We start from the raw sequence: 18,708 nt of genomic DNA on the forward strand, positions 1-18,708 counted from the left end.
TTTCAGTAAGTCCCTATAAATTATATAACTTGCAACTATTTTTCAAGTATTTGAAAAATTATTTTTCTTCCTTTCAATTTTTTCTTTCTACACAGAACATAGAACTAGTTCCTAATCAAGCATGTAGTAAAGAACAATCTCAACATAAAACTAAGAAATTTAACATAACTTTTGAGAAAGGTGGAGTGTGATTACTCAAAATTTAGAATTAAGGGCTGAAGATATGGCTTAGCAGAGTTAAGCACTTGCCTGTGTAGCCTAAGGACCCCAGTTTGAGGCTCTATTCTGCAGGACCCATGTTAGCCAGATGCAAAAGGGGCACACGCATCTGCAGTTTGCAGTGGCTGGAGGCCCCGGCGTGCCCATTCTCTCTTTCTCTGGCTTTTTCTATGTCACCCTCAAATAAATAAATAAAAATGAACTAATTTTTTTTAAAATTTAGAATTAAGTTTCTGTAATAGTGGAAAACCTTTCAGTCTCTTCTTAGTATTCAAAATAGCAACTTCTCTTGAGACAAGAACATTAGCAGAGGATCAATCAGATTTCATCACTGCCTGGCCTCTTCGAAATTGACACACACGTTTATCCTATAAGAAAGACACCTTAAATCACTTAAGATAATTTAAACAGCTTTTGCCCTAAAAAATAGTATAAGTTCCTTAAATCAGATATTATGCACAAACTAAAAAAGGCAATCATTTGAGGGGTATTCTGAGCTTTACAATTACAAATGCACAAGACTTGTTAGGTTTTATTAAACAGCTGAGTTAAAAACCAAATCCCAGCAAGTCCAAAATTCACAAGTTAGATCATCATTTACAAATTAGAAGAAATATTATTTTTGTTATCCTTTTTCAAGGTGGGGTCTTGCTCTAGCCAAGCCTGACCTGGAATTCTCTATGTAGTCTCAGAGTAGCCTCAAATTCATGGCAATCATCCTACCTCTGCCTCCCTAGAGCTGGGATTAAAGGTGTGCGCCACTAGGCCTGGCATATTTTTCTTACTTTTTAATTAATGACTGCAATTATTTCCCAATGACAGCTGGCAGAAAGTGTGTGCAATTCTTAAATGTATATAGTTTTTTACTAAATTGTATCTGCTAGAAATTGTAGCTTGAAAAAAGCACCCTACATCAAACTGAAATTCCATTTTTTTAAAGATGGAATCCTCTTAAGTATTATATATTTAAAATTTTTATACCTCAACCCATGAAGACACACCTTTGAGAACCACAAAGGAAAAAAAAAAAAAAAAGTCTTCTCAGAAATACTGGTCTCAGGAAACACCACGTGTTATGAAACCTAACAATTAAGCCTTTTACAGAAAATAACATACTGTTTGCACACAACTTATACAATCTTCCTGTAGTCACAAGTATCTCTTGACCTAACTAATACAGATAAAGTTATACTGTATTGTTAAGGGAATGACAAATCATGTATAGGGTTAAAAAAAAAAAAAGTATTTGGCTGAATTCAAGGACTCAGAACCCCTGAATACAGAGGACAGACCTGTACATGGTTAAGTGTTTCCTTCCCTGTGTTGCTAATAAACACACATGAAAATGTGAGGTAGGCCTTTAAAAGAGAAACAGAGTAACAGATGATAGTACAATTTTTCTTCTCTACACATGTAGTTTAATTGTTCTCCTTTCCTACGACATAATCACTTGCTATATCAAAAAGGGTGACTTCTGGTGCTGGAGAGATTGCTCAATGGGGAAGTGCACTTTACTGCAAAACTTGACGGCCCAGGTTCAATTCTCCAGGACCTATTCAAAGCCAGATACAAACGTGTGCAAATCCCTGGATTTTGCTTGCAATGGCCCTGGCATGTCTAGTCTCTCTCTACTTATATCACTTTCTCAAATCAAAAAGCATGACCCTTTAAATCACGCATCTTGTAAATAATTAATTTCAGTTCATCCACAGAAAGTGCTCAAAGGCTCTAATTTCTAGACATGTAGTAGGAAACAAAATTAAAAAGGAGTTAGAACAGGAGGGGGATTTACTATCAAGATAGTAAGTATACTCAAGTAGCTTGAATCCTGAATATAGGTGTAGATATAGACAACTATAGGCTGCCAACTTCTTTTTTTCACTTATTTATTTAAAAGGAGAAGAGACAGCAAGAACAGAGGATGTCAGGGCCTGCAGCCATTACAAATGGAGTATAGATACACGTACCACTTTATGCACCTGGCTTTATATGGATATTGCAGAATCACATTCTGGTAAGTGCCTTAACAACTCCCCAATACTGAGCATAGACTTTTTTTTTTTTTTTTTTTTTTTTTTGAGGTAGGATTTTACTCTAGCCCAAGCTGGCCTTAAAACGCATGGGGAGGTGATCCTCCTAACCACTGCCTCCTGAGTACTGGGACCAAAGGTGTGTACTACCAAGAACAGCTCTCAGCACTTTTTTTTTTTTTTTTTGGAGGTAGAGACTCACGCTAGTCCAGGTTGACCTGGAAATCGCTATATACTCTCAGAGTGGCCTTGAGTTCTCAGCAATCCTACTATCTCTGCTCCCCAAGTGCTACAATTAAAGGTATGCACCACCATAGCTGGTTTCAGCCCAGATTTCTATGGGCATTTTACTTCCTTTAAGACACAAAGTAGTCATTAAAAAGTTCTCAATGTAAAATGATGTTCATCATTTTGGATAAATCCTGGCAGTGCCTCAAAACATTAAACACAGTTACCAAATGCTTCTCTAATTTCATTCTAATAAAAATACATGTACACACAATTACTTGGCATATGATTATTTAATCATAACAACCACAATGTAGAAAATCCCCAAATGTCAAGGAGTGGATATACAGATAAGCAAAATGTGGTACAGCTCTAAGAAATGATACACTGAAAATATTATGTAAGGTGAAAGAGGCTAGGCATCAAAAGCCTAAACACTATTATTTATATGAGATATGTAGAAAGATAAAATCCTTTAAATACATAAATTGTTGGTTGTCTAAGGCTATAGGATTTGTGAGGAAATGTGACTGGTAATGGATAGGGAGGTGGTTTCTCAGGTGAATGACATATTCTAAATGTGACAGTGGTAAGGGTGGCACAATTCTGTTAATACACTAAAAATTATTTGATAAATAATTTAGGTGGGTAAGATGTATGGTATCCAAATTGCCTACCTATGTTAACATATTAGTAAAAAAAGTTCCTTGAAAAAACAATATTCACATCCAGTGGATTGACCAACTGATTGTTCCTAAGATCTTTGATTGTCTGCACCCTCATCTTATTGTATGACTTAAGACTTAAGGGTGAGGAGATGGCTCAGTGGCAAAACAAGTATTTAACATGTGCAAGATGTTATCCTCAATAACCCAAATGCTGCAAAAATGCGTGTGAACTGAGTCCCAGTAAGAACTAGTCTGGCATGGGGGAACACAGAGGCAGATTGAGGAGTATCACTGTGAGTTCAAGATCATCCTGAATCTACATAGTGAATTACAGGACAGCCTCAACTAGAATGAGACCCTACCTCGAAAAGCAAAGCAAAAACAAAACATAATGGGATTGATCCAAGATGCACAGTACAATGATTCAAACAGATTATTCCTAAATTCTAATGCTCATACTTGCTTGTACTTCACTAATTCTACATAAACTTCATTTCTCTCAGTTCTTCTGTTTGCAACCACTTCAACTTTGCCTGTTTGTCCTCTCCACATTGTTCAACTGCATCACTAACCTGAGTAGTTCCTTACTATCAATGCACTGAGTTCTGGTTTCTAACACTTTATTTCACTATTTTGCCAAAGCATTGTTTTAACACTGTCTTCTTTCATGAAGTCTCTGCATTATAAGGTTCTGCTAGGCTTCTTGTCTAGAGATAAACTATACTATACTAATACCTGATGAGCCTCAAAGCCCTACTGCATAAAACATAAAACACATAAAACATAAAACACAGTGGTTTCCTGGGTTATAGCCAAATATCTACACTCCTAAATTGTGTTACAGTCAACTGTCAACACAACTATAAAATGCTGTAAATAGTCTGAAAAAGTATATATGCCATGGGTGGGGAGATGCTTCAAAGCCTACACATACGTGTTTTATCCCGTACACTATTTTTATACCTTCGAGTAGTTATCCTGAGCAAGATGGGAGTTTTTCACTCTGTTCTCTGGTTGGAACAGACAGGACTCCAAAGTCTGTATGCTTCGGTCCACAAATTTCTGAAATACAAACACTTATTTAATCTAAAGACTAGTCTTTTTATTCATTGTTAATGTTTTTTTCAAAGTTTGGCCAACATACTCACTTCTGAAAAATTTTTATGTACTCTGTAACTCTTACTACTTTATCACTTAGTATATACATTTACCATATACATTTTCTCCCTCAGTGAGAAAGCAGTGGTCATAAGGGTACAGTTACTAAAATGATTAATTTGCTTTCAAATATTTAATTTCAAATACTATTAGCTTTAATCCTTCAGGAAAAACTATTCATAACAAAAATCTGGTGGTATAGTTTCACTGCAAGCTACGTGTGTGTATGAGAAAGACAAGAGTCAAAGACACAGGGTCTCATGCTGTCCAGACTACCCTTAAACTCCTACTCCTCCTGCCTCCAAGTGCTGAGATTATAGACATGTACCATCACACCCTTATTTTTTTCAATAATTAAAACTAAACATTTTGTTCAGCTTTGAGTAGTTACTATCATTTTGAGAGTTAATATCACTGAAAGAATACCACTATATATTATTTAGCTAATATTTAAATTGTAGAAGACAAGGTAGATATAATCAACACTACTTTCTCAAAGGTAAAATCTCTTACAGAAACCTCCTGACAGCATTCTGCCAAATCATATTGACTACATATTAACTTAGGTGTAGTGAGTGGTTAGGGTTTGCCCCACTCAGTATTATCTTATTTACTAATAATAATTATCAATATTATCTTATGAGTTAAGAAAAACCAAAAAATGGAAGGGAGGCTAGAATAGTTGAATCAGAAACTGTCTGTACAAGTCATTACAAGTTTGTGGGCAACTGAAATTTAATTATCCTTAATTAATTGCTGAGTGTTTTCTTCAAGCTCTACAGTTTATGACATCCATTTCTGGGGAAATATGCCTGCTTTTCAAATGGCCACTATTAAAGCTTAGTAAATAAATATAAAAGGCAAAAGTCTTATCAGCAAAATTAAGCATGTGCCTTTTGTTGGCCATTTCCAGAGGCTGGAGTAGCTTCATGCACCACCCTATCATTTGGCAAAACTTCAACTCCAGTTTCAACTTCATTAGAGTAGTAGTTAACAGCAGCATACATCTACAAAAAAAAAAGATAAATTAAGAACATACATAAATACAGTCGAAGTAATTGAAATTGTTGGGCTGATATAAAAGTTTTAATAAAAAAAGTTTCAAAAACATAGGTGATGTTGAAGTTCAGTTAAATTGAGACATGCTTTCAATCTCAATAGCTGAAATTTAGTAGTGCTCTCTTATAAAAAAAAGCAAACACTTCTATACATCAGCAAAGTCTGGCACATATCTACACCAGAATCAGTCAATTTTGAGCAAAACTAAATGTAATGTGTAGAACAGAGTATGCAAGAACTCCAAATTGGTGTGTTTTTAAACACCCAGTCTGCTTAAAAACAGGATAACACAATCTTAGGTGGTTTTAGAGGTAGAATCACTGTTTCATTATTTTTAAAATATAACATCAACCATAAGATATGTTTCTCTACAACAGACTTTATATAAGTCACAAAACCAGATGCAGATTCAACATTAACTCTAAATCTAAATTAATATACCTTTTCTTGTACTATATTTCCTATCAGTAAGAAAGAAGTTATCATACATTGCATAGGTACAAAAAGGAATCTCAGAAAGAAGAAACAGTTTTTTTTCCATGTAAGTATACAACTATGTTAACAAAAATTTACAACTATGAAAAATGATGTTAAAGAAGGCATTTGCAATATTATAGACATACACAGGGTTGCTAAACAACCAAGAAAATATTTTTAAGCTTTATTTATTTATTTATTTGAGAAAAAGAAAAAGGTAGAGAGAGAATGGGTGTGCCTGGGCCTGCAGCAACTGCAAACAAACTCCAGTTGCATGCACCCCTATGCATCTGGCTTACATGGGTCCTGGGGAATCAAACTGATGTCCTTTGGCTTTATAGGCAAACACTGACGTCCTTTGGCTTTATAGGCAAACGCCTTACCCACTAAGCCATTTCTCCAGGCCAAGAAAATATTTTTTGAGGAAGGGTCTCACTCTGGCCCAGTATGACCTGGAATTCACTATGTAGTCTCAGGCTGTACTTGAACTCCTAGCAATCTGCCTCACTCAGCCTGCAAGTGCATTGGTTGAAGATGTGTACTACCACAACGGACCAAGAAAATACTTTTAAATTATGAATAAGAAGTATCTATATATTTCTTTAATTCATTTTACTTGAGGTATAGCATAACTTCTCTAGTAGTCCACTATGGTGCCATTTAAACAAACGGGACAGAAATGTAATATACCATATATTTTTACAAGGATAGGAGATAAGACAACACTGAAGTTATTTATCATGCTAGATTCTTTAATCTATTATATAACCAAATGGAATGGAGAAGTGCATTATGTGTCTAATATGTGTTGATATTTTCCTTGTTACTTCTATATATAACCCTTTCCCCTCTTCATTATGAACTGGCATTCAATAAAATTCAAAGATACAATAGCAACACATAGCTGTTTCTAGTCCTATTAGAGAGGTGGTCTTAGAAGGTGCCAATTGTTAATCCGCCATTGATGGAACTTCCCATGGAAGACAGTTCTAATCAAAGTTATTACCTAGTTAAAAATATTCCTTTATGTCTAAATAGTACAGAGGTCTGAATTCTAGACTAGGTATATGTTTCCTTTAATTTCAGGCACACCTAATTTAACAAGTACACTATGACAAGTTAATCTGCATAAAGGCCACAGTAATGTTCCAAAGTAAGTCATTTTTCCATCCCTTAAAAAATTACCTGATAATTATAAACAGGAAGCTGGCATCCAGTGGACATGTGAACTGGTGAACTTTGGTAAGGAGGATGTGCCTGAGAACAGAATTTATGGATGATTAATGAAGTAAATTTCTTTTAGAAAATGAAAGAATATTATTCCTAATGCAAACATAAAGTGTTTTTCTATAATCAACAAAGGAAGGATTTCAAATGAATGCCTCCATGAAGAAAATATATTGTCAAATGTTAGGTTTGGGGGTATAGGACAAAGGGAAAATTACAACATTAGACTTATTTTCCAAGCCTCCATTTACCTTCATTAGGAGTTCCTCTTACACTGGCTTAGTAACTTAAGGTCTGGTAGAACGGATTTCCATTTAAGTTGTGGTAGCTTCCATGTCTACCAACAGACTGAGGTACTTCATTAAAACCTGGCTTTCCAGTCTCCCTCCTATAAACTCTGTGCTCTGGATGTTCATGCCAGCAATTAAAGCTGAGACAGAAAATTCGGTACTGAAAAGTGGGGTCTTTGTTGAGATAACTGTGGCTATGTGGATTTTGATCTTTTGTAATTTTTGTGCTGGAGGAATGGGACAGAACTTGTTACTTGCCTCACAGATGGATTCCTGAGGAAGCCCAGTTTTGTGGAATACTCTGGTGGTTTGAAAATGCTGAATAAAGACATTATTGTATTTGGAGGCTTTGGCTATGAAGTTTCTAAGAGCAGACCCTGCAGAGTACCTTGCTGGACTGGGCTACTTGCATAAGGGCTGGCAGTGTTCTGCCCCCCATGCCCACAGAGTTTTTGATCAAGGTTGGATTTGTAAAGGTAATGGACTGATATGCATAGTGCAATATACATAACTGAGAGATACATGACTTAAAACTGAAGAAATTCAAATTTAAAATTACACTCACAGAGACTTGTTTTAGGTTACTGAAGCTGCTATCCTCAAACACGTTAGCAATCTTAGGGAATATAACCCTGATAATTGAAACAATCAGAAGAATGCCAGAGGTGATGTGTTCAAAACAGAAACACTGAGAGGTTAGAAATGCTAACCATTTTGAAAGATGATGAATGAAATGAAGAAAAATGTTCTTCAAGGTCACAATTTATTTCATCCCTGAATTAACAACATAGCTGTGTCCTGGTGTTGGTTTCAAAAAGCATAAAAAATGCCTGGAATAGGCATGAAGTACACACAGTAACAGGAGCTGCTGCTTTGATGTGGCATCTGAGGCAGGGCATGAAATTCCTGAATAGAGGAGGGTGAGGCCACTGGAAGACAGATGCACCATGGTTTGCAATACAGATCCAAATATATTTGCCTATATACTAGGCCTCTGCAAGAGCTACTATGGTGCATTGTTGGCTCGGGAAGGAAGATTTCCCTGGCTACTCAGCTCAGCTGGAGCAGAACTAATAATGTAGTGACTCATCCCTTGGTATTGATAATAGACTTGAACAGCAGATGTTTCTCTAATGGTTACTGGCTTAATGTTGGTCAACTCTGTCTTTGTTAACAGTGGAAATGTTTACTCTGTGTTGTTATTTGTTGAAAGTATGTAACTTCTTTTACTTCATACGATTTACTCTTGAGAGACAGTCTTCAATCTCAAATGAAACATAGGACTTTGGAACAATCTGTTAATTGGTAACATTTATGGGAACCTTAGAAGCTGTATTAAATATAATTTGCCATATGATATGGCCCTGAGTCTATGTGGGGATGGGGTACAGAAGGAGGTATATTGGGAGTATGTCCTCCAATCGACTCAAGTGTTTATTAAAACTTAGGTTTATAGCTGGCTGGCAAGAAGAGGCATTACTTGAGCTGGATACTAGGGTCCAGCCCTAAGGTGTGTTGGTGTGTCAGCAGATCTGACTCCAGTGTAAAGTAGGATAAACTCTGTCTAGGTTCTTACTGTTTGCCCTCTACTTTGGATTTACTACTGTCTGGAGGCAGTTTCTTTCTGCTTGGGCCTGTGAATGGAGGGCAGATTCTTCTGTCATGGATGGAACTTCTCTTTGGATGTGTACACTGAATGAAATAAAACTTTCTGTCCTATAAACAGTCTCTGGTTTGGATGCTCATCCAAGCAACATGAAGCTAACTGAAACCTAAGTTAATAAAACTGCTGCTTCTTTATACTAACACTTCTAGACAGTACACATTGCTTGGTAATATTAATGAAAAACTATAGTACTCCAACAGTATTTATAGCTTTTTTGTAATTCATTTCTAAAAAATAAGTGCAGCATAATCAAAACTGCCTAAAGGACAATAAGTAATGTCATTCACCCTTCAGCACCTGTTAAGTAAAAAGAAGTCTGTAGTAGTACACTGACTATGTAGAATCAGAAAAGATTCACATTTCATAGAAATCAGTTGGGTTTTTTTTTTTTTTCTTAGTCATATTATAGCCTGACTCCCACCCACAACAAAGAAAAACAGAACATACCTACATTCCAGGTTTACAATAAATATAAATACTATAGAACTACTTCACTATTGTTTTCCTTTCTAATAATATTCTTTCAACTGAAGAATGTGAAATAAATAAAAAATGTTATTTTGTACCAACAAATATAATATACATATCCAAGTTCCACTTTCAGTATTATCCCAATCAGAAATACTAAATGTCAGAAGCTTATAGTTTAAAGATAAGTACATCAAAAGTCTACACATTATTGAACTAAGATAAATCCATCAGTCAGGAACCTACTTGTGATCTGGAAGGGATAACTATAGGGAAGAATAAGCTAAGGGGACAACGTTATCTTCATGGACTGAAAAAGGAGACTTTTTCTCCTGATTATGGACACAATGTGACCACCCATTTCTTACTCCTCCTGGCCTCTCTGCTTCACCACCCTAAATGAACATCTTAAACAAGAGCTAAAATAAATCCTAACACCCTAATGTTGTCTTTGCCAGAAATTTTATTCCATCAATAAGAAATTAAAAAAAAACTGCTATGGAGAAGTGGGGTATTATGTGATAAATTCAACCTTGCGGTTCTTACTTGCAGGAAGAATAGGGAAGTTGGGAACATGGGCTAGAAATGTCCTAGAATGGTGCTGTTGTGGAAAATACATGTCAAAATGTCATTTGAAGGGAGTGTGGGCTCATTTCAGTTTGCAGTACAAGGTTAATCCATCACGGTGGGAAAAGCATTGACTGCAGGAACATGAAGCACATTCAGTCCACTACGGTGAGGGAGCAGAAAGTTATGAATGGTAGGGCTCAGCCAGCTTTCTTCTTTTTATACAGTACAGCATGCAAGCCTATGAAATGGTGGATCTCCCCGCCTCAATTATCCTAAAGAAGATATGCCCTCATTCAGGGGTAGATGCTTGTTTCCTAGGTAACTGTAGGTCCATTCAAGTTGACAATCAACATAGGTATTCACACCACTAACGGGGTTACCTGCTTGAAAACAACCTCTTTCCCAGTGGCCAGCCTAGAAGGCACTTAGAAGCCCAAGGTTACATCTTGAGATAGAAGCACAATCTGTCAGTGCCACATGCGTGATATGAGAGACACAAGAATGAGGGGGTTGTGGAAGCTTTACCAAACTTTCTCAGAAAGTACTCAAGTCCAGCAATGTGGGGCAAGAAGGCCCTGAGCAGTCATTTCTTGAATCCTTGCTGTGGAGGTGAAGCCTAGGTTGCAACAGTGATTTCAGGACGTTGAGCAGACACCAGAACAGTGGGACGTCCCATGAAAGCTGTAGGCACTGAGTCAAACAAAAGAGCAAAGATGTATAGGACGTGGATGGCAGAGCTGGGTGTGTGTGGTTACCAAACCCCTTGGATCAAAGATGATTCCATGAAGAGCCCTAGATGCCCAACATGGAACCAAGGGATTAGCTGTTTGCACTGCTAGATGTTCAGTTTACTTTAGTCCAATCTTTCCTTGCTATGACCCTACTCTTCCCTTTTGAAATGAAAATGTTTAGATTTCTGTACAGTGAAACTATGTAACTTATTTTGAATGTTGAAGGGGTTTCACAGTTAAGATTGCTAGTCTGCCCTTACATGTCTGTGTTACAAATGTTAAAGACTACGAGAACTTTTAAAGTTGGACTCAATGCATTTAAAATGTTTTATGTATTTGTAAGCAGAAGTAAAGAGGGAGTGAAAAAGAATATGAATAAACGAGAATGAGAAAGCTAGGTTCTCTAGCTGCTGCAAATGATTTCTAGATACATGATACATGCACTGCTATGTGCATCTGGCTTTGTGTGGATACTTGGGAACTGAAATTGAGTTGTTGGGCTTTTGCAAGCAAGTGTTAACAGCTGAGCTGAGCACTTCCAGCCCATGAATGCATGCTGTACCAACACTACCATGAGCCTATATATAAAAGGTACAAGCACGTGGCTTAAAGTGACATGTTGGAGTGTTAAACTGACAAGGGTTAGAACTGTGATGGTTAATAATGTTTGCCAGCTGACAAGATCTAGTCACCTAAAAGAAAATGAATCTCTGGGAAAGTCTGTGATGGAGTTTCTAGATTGGGTTTACTAAGTTAGTAAGACCCACCCTACAAGGAGGTAACAACATTGGGCAGCGGTTCTGAATTTAATAAAAAGAAAGTAAGATAAATATCATCATTTATCCCCTTTTGTTTCTTAATTGTAACTGTAATGTGGCCAGCTGCCTAGCCCACCTGCAGCCCTGATTTCACCACCATGATAAATACTCAAAAACTCATATTGAGCCAAATTACCTACCCCTCTATTTTGTTGTTTTTGCTAGACACACACACAGTTAGAACAGAAACATACTTTAAACATATTCATTACAGAAATTGTGGGTTTAAGTTCACAGGGCATGACGATGACCATCAGTCAACGAACAGCAGTAGAGGCAGTTCCTACCTGAACATACTGAGTAACAGGATGATTCAACATGGCTGGAGGCTGCATGAAATTTTCAGTGTTTGGACTACTTCCAACACTCTGAAATGGTGGCAGAGGAGAATTAAAAATCAAAGGACATGGCTGCATATGATGAGCACCTTTTTAAAAAGTAGAAAAGAAGAAAACCCATTTATAATTCTTTGAAAAATCTAAAGAATTTCAGTAAGAACAATTTCTTTTTTTTACTCACATATATTTTGTTTCCTGATTGCAGGGCCCAGATTTAGCTTTTTACCATGAAACGTTATCTGTGACTAAAAACAAAATAACAACAATAAAGCTACATTTTCAAGCATTACTTCAAGATTTGGGTATATGCTCCTACGTTCTGTCAAAGTTCCTATTATCAGAAAAGGGCTATAACTGCCTCAAACCAAAATGTTTTATCATAAAAACTACTTTCTTTACCAAGTATCATAGTGTCAATAGGCACAGAGTGGAACCTGTGCTGTCAACAATCATTCTTTAAACTAGAGGATCCCAAATAAGTAAGTTATGACAAGTTAGATAAACTGCTCAGGATTTCATTTTAAACAGAGTACATTCTGAATTCTAGGTTTCCAGTGGACTAAGATTTGGGAATAAATCCCTCTTGGAGACAACTGTATTACTGAGGGTGGGTTTTGGCTATTATAGCAGTGACCCCTTGCTAGTGTTAAGTTCAACTTTCCTGTAGCTACTGTTCACCTTACGTTAGCCACTGGGTGTTGTCCACCCTCTGCTCATACCCTCATTTCCCCTGCCATCAAGGGGACTTCCCCTCCTGCCTGTAAGCCAAAAGAAATGTGTGTGTGCATGTATATGTATGTGTGTGTGTGTGTGTGTGTGTGTGTGTGTGTATATATGTATATGTGTATATATATATATATATATATATATATATATATATTTTTTTTTTTCCCTTTTCCCCCACAAGCTGCTCTTATTTGGGTACTTTCTCACAACAATGTGAAACTAACTGCAACCAAAACTTTCTGTATTTTATGCAACAGTGTGCATATTCAGAATACAAGTCTATAAACATTACATCAATCAGTTAAATAAGATTAGTTCTCCATAAGACTCTTACTTACTTCTATTATCTTCTGCACATCCACGTTGTTACAAAATGACACAAATCCATAGCTAGAACAGCAAATGAAATATAAAATCACCACCACATAGCACATGGTTTACAGAACAAAGCATTCTGTGAAATAATACAAGTGATAATAAAGGATGAATATACTTTTATAGTTAAGATCTACATTAATAGATCCTCTCTAAACATCACAGCATTCTTTTCTTAACCTGATCTATGTCAGAGTGTGTTGCGCCTAAGATAGCATGATAGATAGCCTTAGTCATTAATGAGAATACCTAATCTGTGAAACTGAATTTAACTTATTTCAAAAGGAAGACAGCTAAAATTTTTGTTATGTGTAATGTAGGAAAAAAACAATTTTAAGAATAATCTACTTGTTTCATCAAAATAAAGGAAGAAAATCTTGAAATATAAGTTAGGAAGGAAGTTAAGTAAAAGTTATCAAAATTTTTATAAATATTTATTTATCTGAGACAGAAAAGAGAGTCAGAGAGAGGAGAGAGGAGAGAGGGGAGAGGGGGAGAGGGGGAGAGAGAGAGTGAGAATATTAATGTGAGAGAGGGAGAGAATGGGTGCACCATGGCACCACTGGTAACAAACTCCAGATGCACTTACCCTCTTTGAATCTGGCTTATGTGGGTCCTGGTCCTTAGGCTTCACAGGCAAATGCCTTAAGCCATTAATCCACTAAGCCATTTCATCAGCCCAAAAGTTAACATAATTTGTATCCACAAAGCACATTAACAAAGCAATACATTTCATAACAAAGGATCAAATTCCAGTTTGAGTACCAGCATGTTCTCTGATCCTGTAGGAGTTGAGAATTTCAAGAATTTATAGTGAACATGTTTTCTGACTCACCCTTTGGACAAACCATATCTATCACTGATTATCTTCACTTCCTTTACTGAGCCAAATCTAGCAAAGACACCCCTGATTTCAGTTTCATCCATCTACAAAAAAAGGCAGGCAATATTTTTAAGTGTACTGTACTGTAAACAGAGATTTAATGATGTAAAAACTACCTTCCCTAAGTCATCTTCAAACTACCTACAGCACCTATTTAAGGACATTTTTAGTTCTATGGGTTTTAACCACAGAGCCAATATAAATCTTATTTATTTATTTATTTATTTATTTTGGTCAAGGTAGGTAAGGGTCTCATTCTATGCGAATTCACTATAGTCTCAGGGTGACCTCAAACTCGTGGCACTCATCCTAACTCTGCCTCCTGATTGCTGAGATTAAAGATGTGTGCCATCACAATGTATAAAAATTATATTAAATTCAGAAAAAAAAAGAGTGGCAACAAAGCTCAAATACCTAAGTCAAAATATTTTTTTTAATGATTTAAGTTTTAATTTATTTATCCAGGGTAGGGTCTCACTATGTTGCTCAGTCTGGTCTCTAAATCCTGGGCTCAAGGGATCCTCATGCCTCACCTTCCAAGTGGCTAGTACAAGTGTATACCACTGTTCCTGGCTACACAACATAGTTTTTACAAATACTTTATTTATTTAATTGAGAGAGAAAGAATGAGGGAAAGAATGGGTGTGCCAGGGCCCGGACCCACTACAAACAAACTTTAGATGCATGAATCACCTTGTGCATCTGTTTTATATGGGTCCTAGGTAACTGAACCTTTGCTTTGCAGAGAAGCAAGCACCTTAAGTCCTAAGCCATCAATCCAGCCATTCACAACATATTTTAATAAATGCAAAGAAAACATGAATACAATACCCTAAGATCAATTCCGCCAACAAAAACAGTATTTGGAATGACTCTGCCTTCGGGTAAAACATAGCCTTGGCTGGTGGCGGCTGAGGACATCTGGGTGCTGGCCTCTCTGGAGATGATTGAATTTGGAGTCACAGATGTTGCAGCAGACTACAATGTAAAAAGCAACATGTTTAGATATGCACACAAAATTACATGCAATAAGACACATAAGTTTTGTAGGTAAAGTATAAAATATATAATCTAAATTACTTTAATTATAAGTTAGTTATCAACATGGGCCATGTTTCCTTAAAGTAATATTTATTAGCAATGAGATGTGTTAGTATAATTTTTTTTTTTAAATAAAGACTGGGTGCACCAGGGCCTCTAGCCACTGCAAACAAATTCCAGATGCATGCACCACCTTGTCCATCTGGCTAACGTGGGTTCTAGAGACTGGAACCCATGTCCTTGGACTTTGCAAACAAGCAAGGGCCTTAACTCCTAAGCCATCTCTCCAGCCCTTTGCACTATATTATAAAATGTAAGTGAAATATGAATACAATATCCTCAAATCAAGTCTGCCAACAAAAGCAGTGTTTGGCATGACCTTGCCTACAGGTAAAACACAGTTTTGACTGGTAGCAGCTGAGGACATCTGTGTTCTGGTCTATATGGAGATGGATGAATTTGGAGTGTCACAATTTGAAGCAGACTGGAATATGAAAAGCAAACATGTTTAGATATGCACACAAAAACTACATGCAATATGATGCATTCAATAAAATATAAAATATTCCATTTAAATTACTTTCAGTCTAAGTTATCAATAGTTCCACCCACAAAAGTTAATCTCCTGCCAGTTGAATTTATCTCTTTTTTAAAAATTATTTTATTGATTTGCGTGGCGAGAGATTAAAAAAAAGACATTGGGGCAGGGTTGGATACAATGTGCACACCATGGCCTCTAGCCACTGGAAACAAACTACCTTCTGTGCATCTGGTTTATGTGGGTATGGGGGAATCAAACTCAGGTCCATTCTTAGGCTTCCCAAGCTTCAACCACTAAGACATCACTTCAGCTTTCAGCATACATTTTAATACAGTTCAGTATATGTTCATGCTTTCTTAAAGTAGTATTTATCTATGTTACAGTGAGGTACATTTGTATATTGCTTTTATTTTTGCTAAACACCAGGGCCACCAGACACTGCAAACAAAATCTAGATGCATGAGCCACCTGGTGCATCTAGCTTACATGGGTTCTGGGCAATCAAACCTGGGTCATTAGGATTTGCAGACAAGCACCTTAACTATTAAGACATGTCTCCACCCAGCTGTTAAACTGTCTGTCCAGCCATTCAGAACGTATTTTAAAATGTTAAAATGTAACTGAAATATGAATGCAGTACCCTAACATGAATTCCGCCAACAAAAACAGTGTTTGGAATGACTCTGCCTTCGGGTATAACATAGCCTTGGCTGGTGGCAACTGAGAATGTCTGGGTGCTGGCCTCTCTGAAGATGGCTGAATTTGGAGTCTCAGAAGTTGCAGCAGACTGTAATGTTAAAAAAAAAAAAAGTTTACATATACACACAAAACCACATACAATACAAAATATAACTTTTGCATTTAAAATATAAAATATGGGAGGTAATATGATGGAGAATGTAATTTCAAAGGGGAAAGTGTGGGGATGGGGAGGGAGGGAATTGCCATGGGATTTTTTTTATAATCATGAAAAATATTAATAAAAATTAAAAAAATAAATAATAAAAATAAAATATTAATAATTATTAATAATTAATTGTAAGTTAGTTATCAACATAGTCCATGTTTTATTATTTATCTATGTAACAGTGAGATGCATTTGTATAACTTTTTAAAAATAAGGAATGGGTGCACCAGGGCCTCCAGTCACTGCACACAAACTCCAGATGCATTCACCACCTTGTGTGTCTGGCTTACATGGGCTCTTGGGAATCAGGCCTAGATCCTCTGAGTAAGTGCCTCCACTGCTAAGCCTCATCCCTTAAACATTTTTATTTTAATAATTTCACTTATTTACAAGGAGAGAGAAAGAATATGAATGAATGAGAATGGGTACTCCAGGTTCTCTAGCCACTACAAACTCCAGATCATGTATATCTAACGTACATAGTAATAGGGCATCAATCCCAGGTCCTTATGCTTAACAGGAAAGCACCTCAATTGCTAAGCCATTTCTGCAGCTCTTATATTTATCTTCAATAGAATGTTTTGTTAGACTTTTTGTGCACGTTCCTTCTTAACAACTAATGGGAACCAAGGTTGAGTCAAGAGACCATTGTGGAATAGCTGGCAGAAAGAAGGTAGGGTCCAAAGGAAAGGGAGGAGTGCTTTGTAATGTTGTCATGTTGTGATATAATGAAATGTGTCAAACACCCAAGTGCCCATGGTATTCATGACCTCTTAGCTGATAATGCACCTATAGAAGGCCTGTTTAATAGCAGGGGGAAATGATGACATCAAATGGAATGAGAGACTACTGAGAAAGAAGGGGGGGGTGTTGGAGGTGGAAAAGGAGGGTGATGGGAGAAGAGCTGAGAGGATCAAAAGGACAGAAAAGGGGGGGAAGGAGAAAGAGAATGGGAAGGGGGAGGGAGACTGGATGAAGGAAAGAAGAGGAAGGAACGAAGGGGCAGGGGGAAAGATGAAGGAGGTTGTGTACAGGTGCACCAGGGCCTCTTGCGGAAGCATATAAACTCCAGACTTCTCCATTGTCAATTTGTGTACATGGCTCTAACGTGGGAATCTACCCCTGGGAAGGCAGGCTATGCAAAAAAGTGCCTTTAACTGCTGAGCCCTTGTCTTCTCTTTTGCCAGCATCTCTACTGCTGCACGACATCCAATTGCTTGGCCAGTCAGCAATGGTGTATCTTTCCTGGCAGCAAAACCAGCTGTCTGTCCTCTGCGGCAGCCTTCACAAGGGTAACCAACAGGAAGTTCCTCCCCTCCTCCAATGATCATGCTAATATATTGCAGCACATAACACCTCCCTCTGGCCGCTCAAAATCCAGCCAACCAGAAGCAGCTCCACCAGCTGCTGAAATACCACAGGCCAGCCCTCCAAGTGCTCTGCAGCTGACAACACATGGCTCCCAGGCCCCAGACTTCCTCAGACAGGCTCCGCCCTTCCAGTCCACTGTGTGTCCTGCAAGGCCCAGCCAACCTGAGCCTCCACTTCCATCTTTCACTTTCAAAACTGCACTCAGCAGCTGACAATGGAACACGCATCAGCGAAGCTCAGCCGGTTAGAACTGAGGTACTCAGATGAGACCACCTCTGCAGAAAGCTTCTCCGGTCAGCCACTGACCCCTTACAAGGATCAGAGGCTCTGAAGCTCCGTCCTCCTCAAATACAAATACGTGATGCAAAGCGCAGGAAGACCCAGCCGCATTGGGTCGCCTTGCAAAGCCCAGCCAACCAGAAGCAGCTCCACCCTTCTCGTGCAAACACCAGCCCCTGACAGAAGGGAGCTCAGAGCACAGCAGGACAGAAAGGAAGCCACACTTGACGCCCCCTCAGGAAGCTCCTCCGTGCCCTTGCAGGCTCAGCCCCTCAGCAGCTTCTCACTCTGTCCCTCGTCCCCCTTCTTGCAAGGCCCAGCCCAGCGGAAGCTCCGCCCCTCCCCAGATGGCGCAATCTGCCCTTAGAGGCCCAGCCCAGCAGAAGCTTGGCCCTCCTCAAGCAGCCCTGGACGCCATCTCAGCAAGGCCCCACCCCGCTGGCCCAGGCTCGGCCCCTCAGAAGCGCCTCTCTCACCTCATCTTCCTCTCCCCAAGTACCCCAGCACGTGCTCATGCAGCCCTGTCAGAACACGGGTGGCGCCACCTCAGGCAGCTCGGGGCCACCGGCCGCCTCCGGGGACCCAGCCAGGCGCAGCGCCAACCCCCTCCTAATACCCGACCCTGAGAGGACGACGAC

The 18,708-nt window shown here is 38.2% G+C and overlaps 1 protein-coding gene across 1 annotated transcript; it reads right to left on the bottom strand.

The window, feature by feature from the left end:
- Positions 1-533: 533 nt before the first annotated feature.
- Positions 534-17,751, bottom strand: LOC123457174 (deleted in azoospermia-like). Its single transcript, XM_045141180.1, has 11 exons — positions 17,572-17,751; positions 16,154-16,300; positions 14,763-14,909; positions 13,884-13,975; positions 13,012-13,063; positions 12,129-12,192; positions 11,897-12,036; positions 7,025-7,096; positions 5,197-5,310; positions 4,109-4,207; positions 534-587 (listed from the first exon to the last, which is right to left on the bottom strand). The coding sequence occupies exons 1-11, from the start codon at positions 17,749-17,751 to the stop codon at positions 534-536; spliced, it is 1,161 nt and encodes a 386-aa protein (XP_044997115.1).
- Between the last annotated feature and the right edge of the window lie 957 nt (positions 17,752-18,708).

This window comes from Jaculus jaculus (genome assembly GCF_020740685.1).
Source record: "Jaculus jaculus isolate mJacJac1 chromosome Y unlocalized genomic scaffold, mJacJac1.mat.Y.cur SUPER_Y_unloc_2, whole genome shotgun sequence".
NCBI classification, from domain to species: Eukaryota; Metazoa; Chordata; class Mammalia; order Rodentia; family Dipodidae; genus Jaculus; species Jaculus jaculus.

Bases quoted from the DNA above. Each gene is read 5' to 3' on its own strand.
- LOC123457174 (XM_045141180.1), bottom strand. From the start codon at position 17,751: ATGATCATTGGAGGAGGGGAGGAACTTCCTGTTGGTTACCCTTGTGAA. The intron at 16,301-17,571 runs GCACTTTTTTGC...TTAACATTACAG, and splicing joins CAAGGGCTCAGCAGTTAAAG to TCTGCTGCAACTTCTGAGAC. The intron at 13,976-14,762 runs GTATTGTATTCA...CTTTTTTTGTAG, and splicing joins TTGGCGGAATTGATCTTAGG to ATGGATGAAACTGAAATCAG.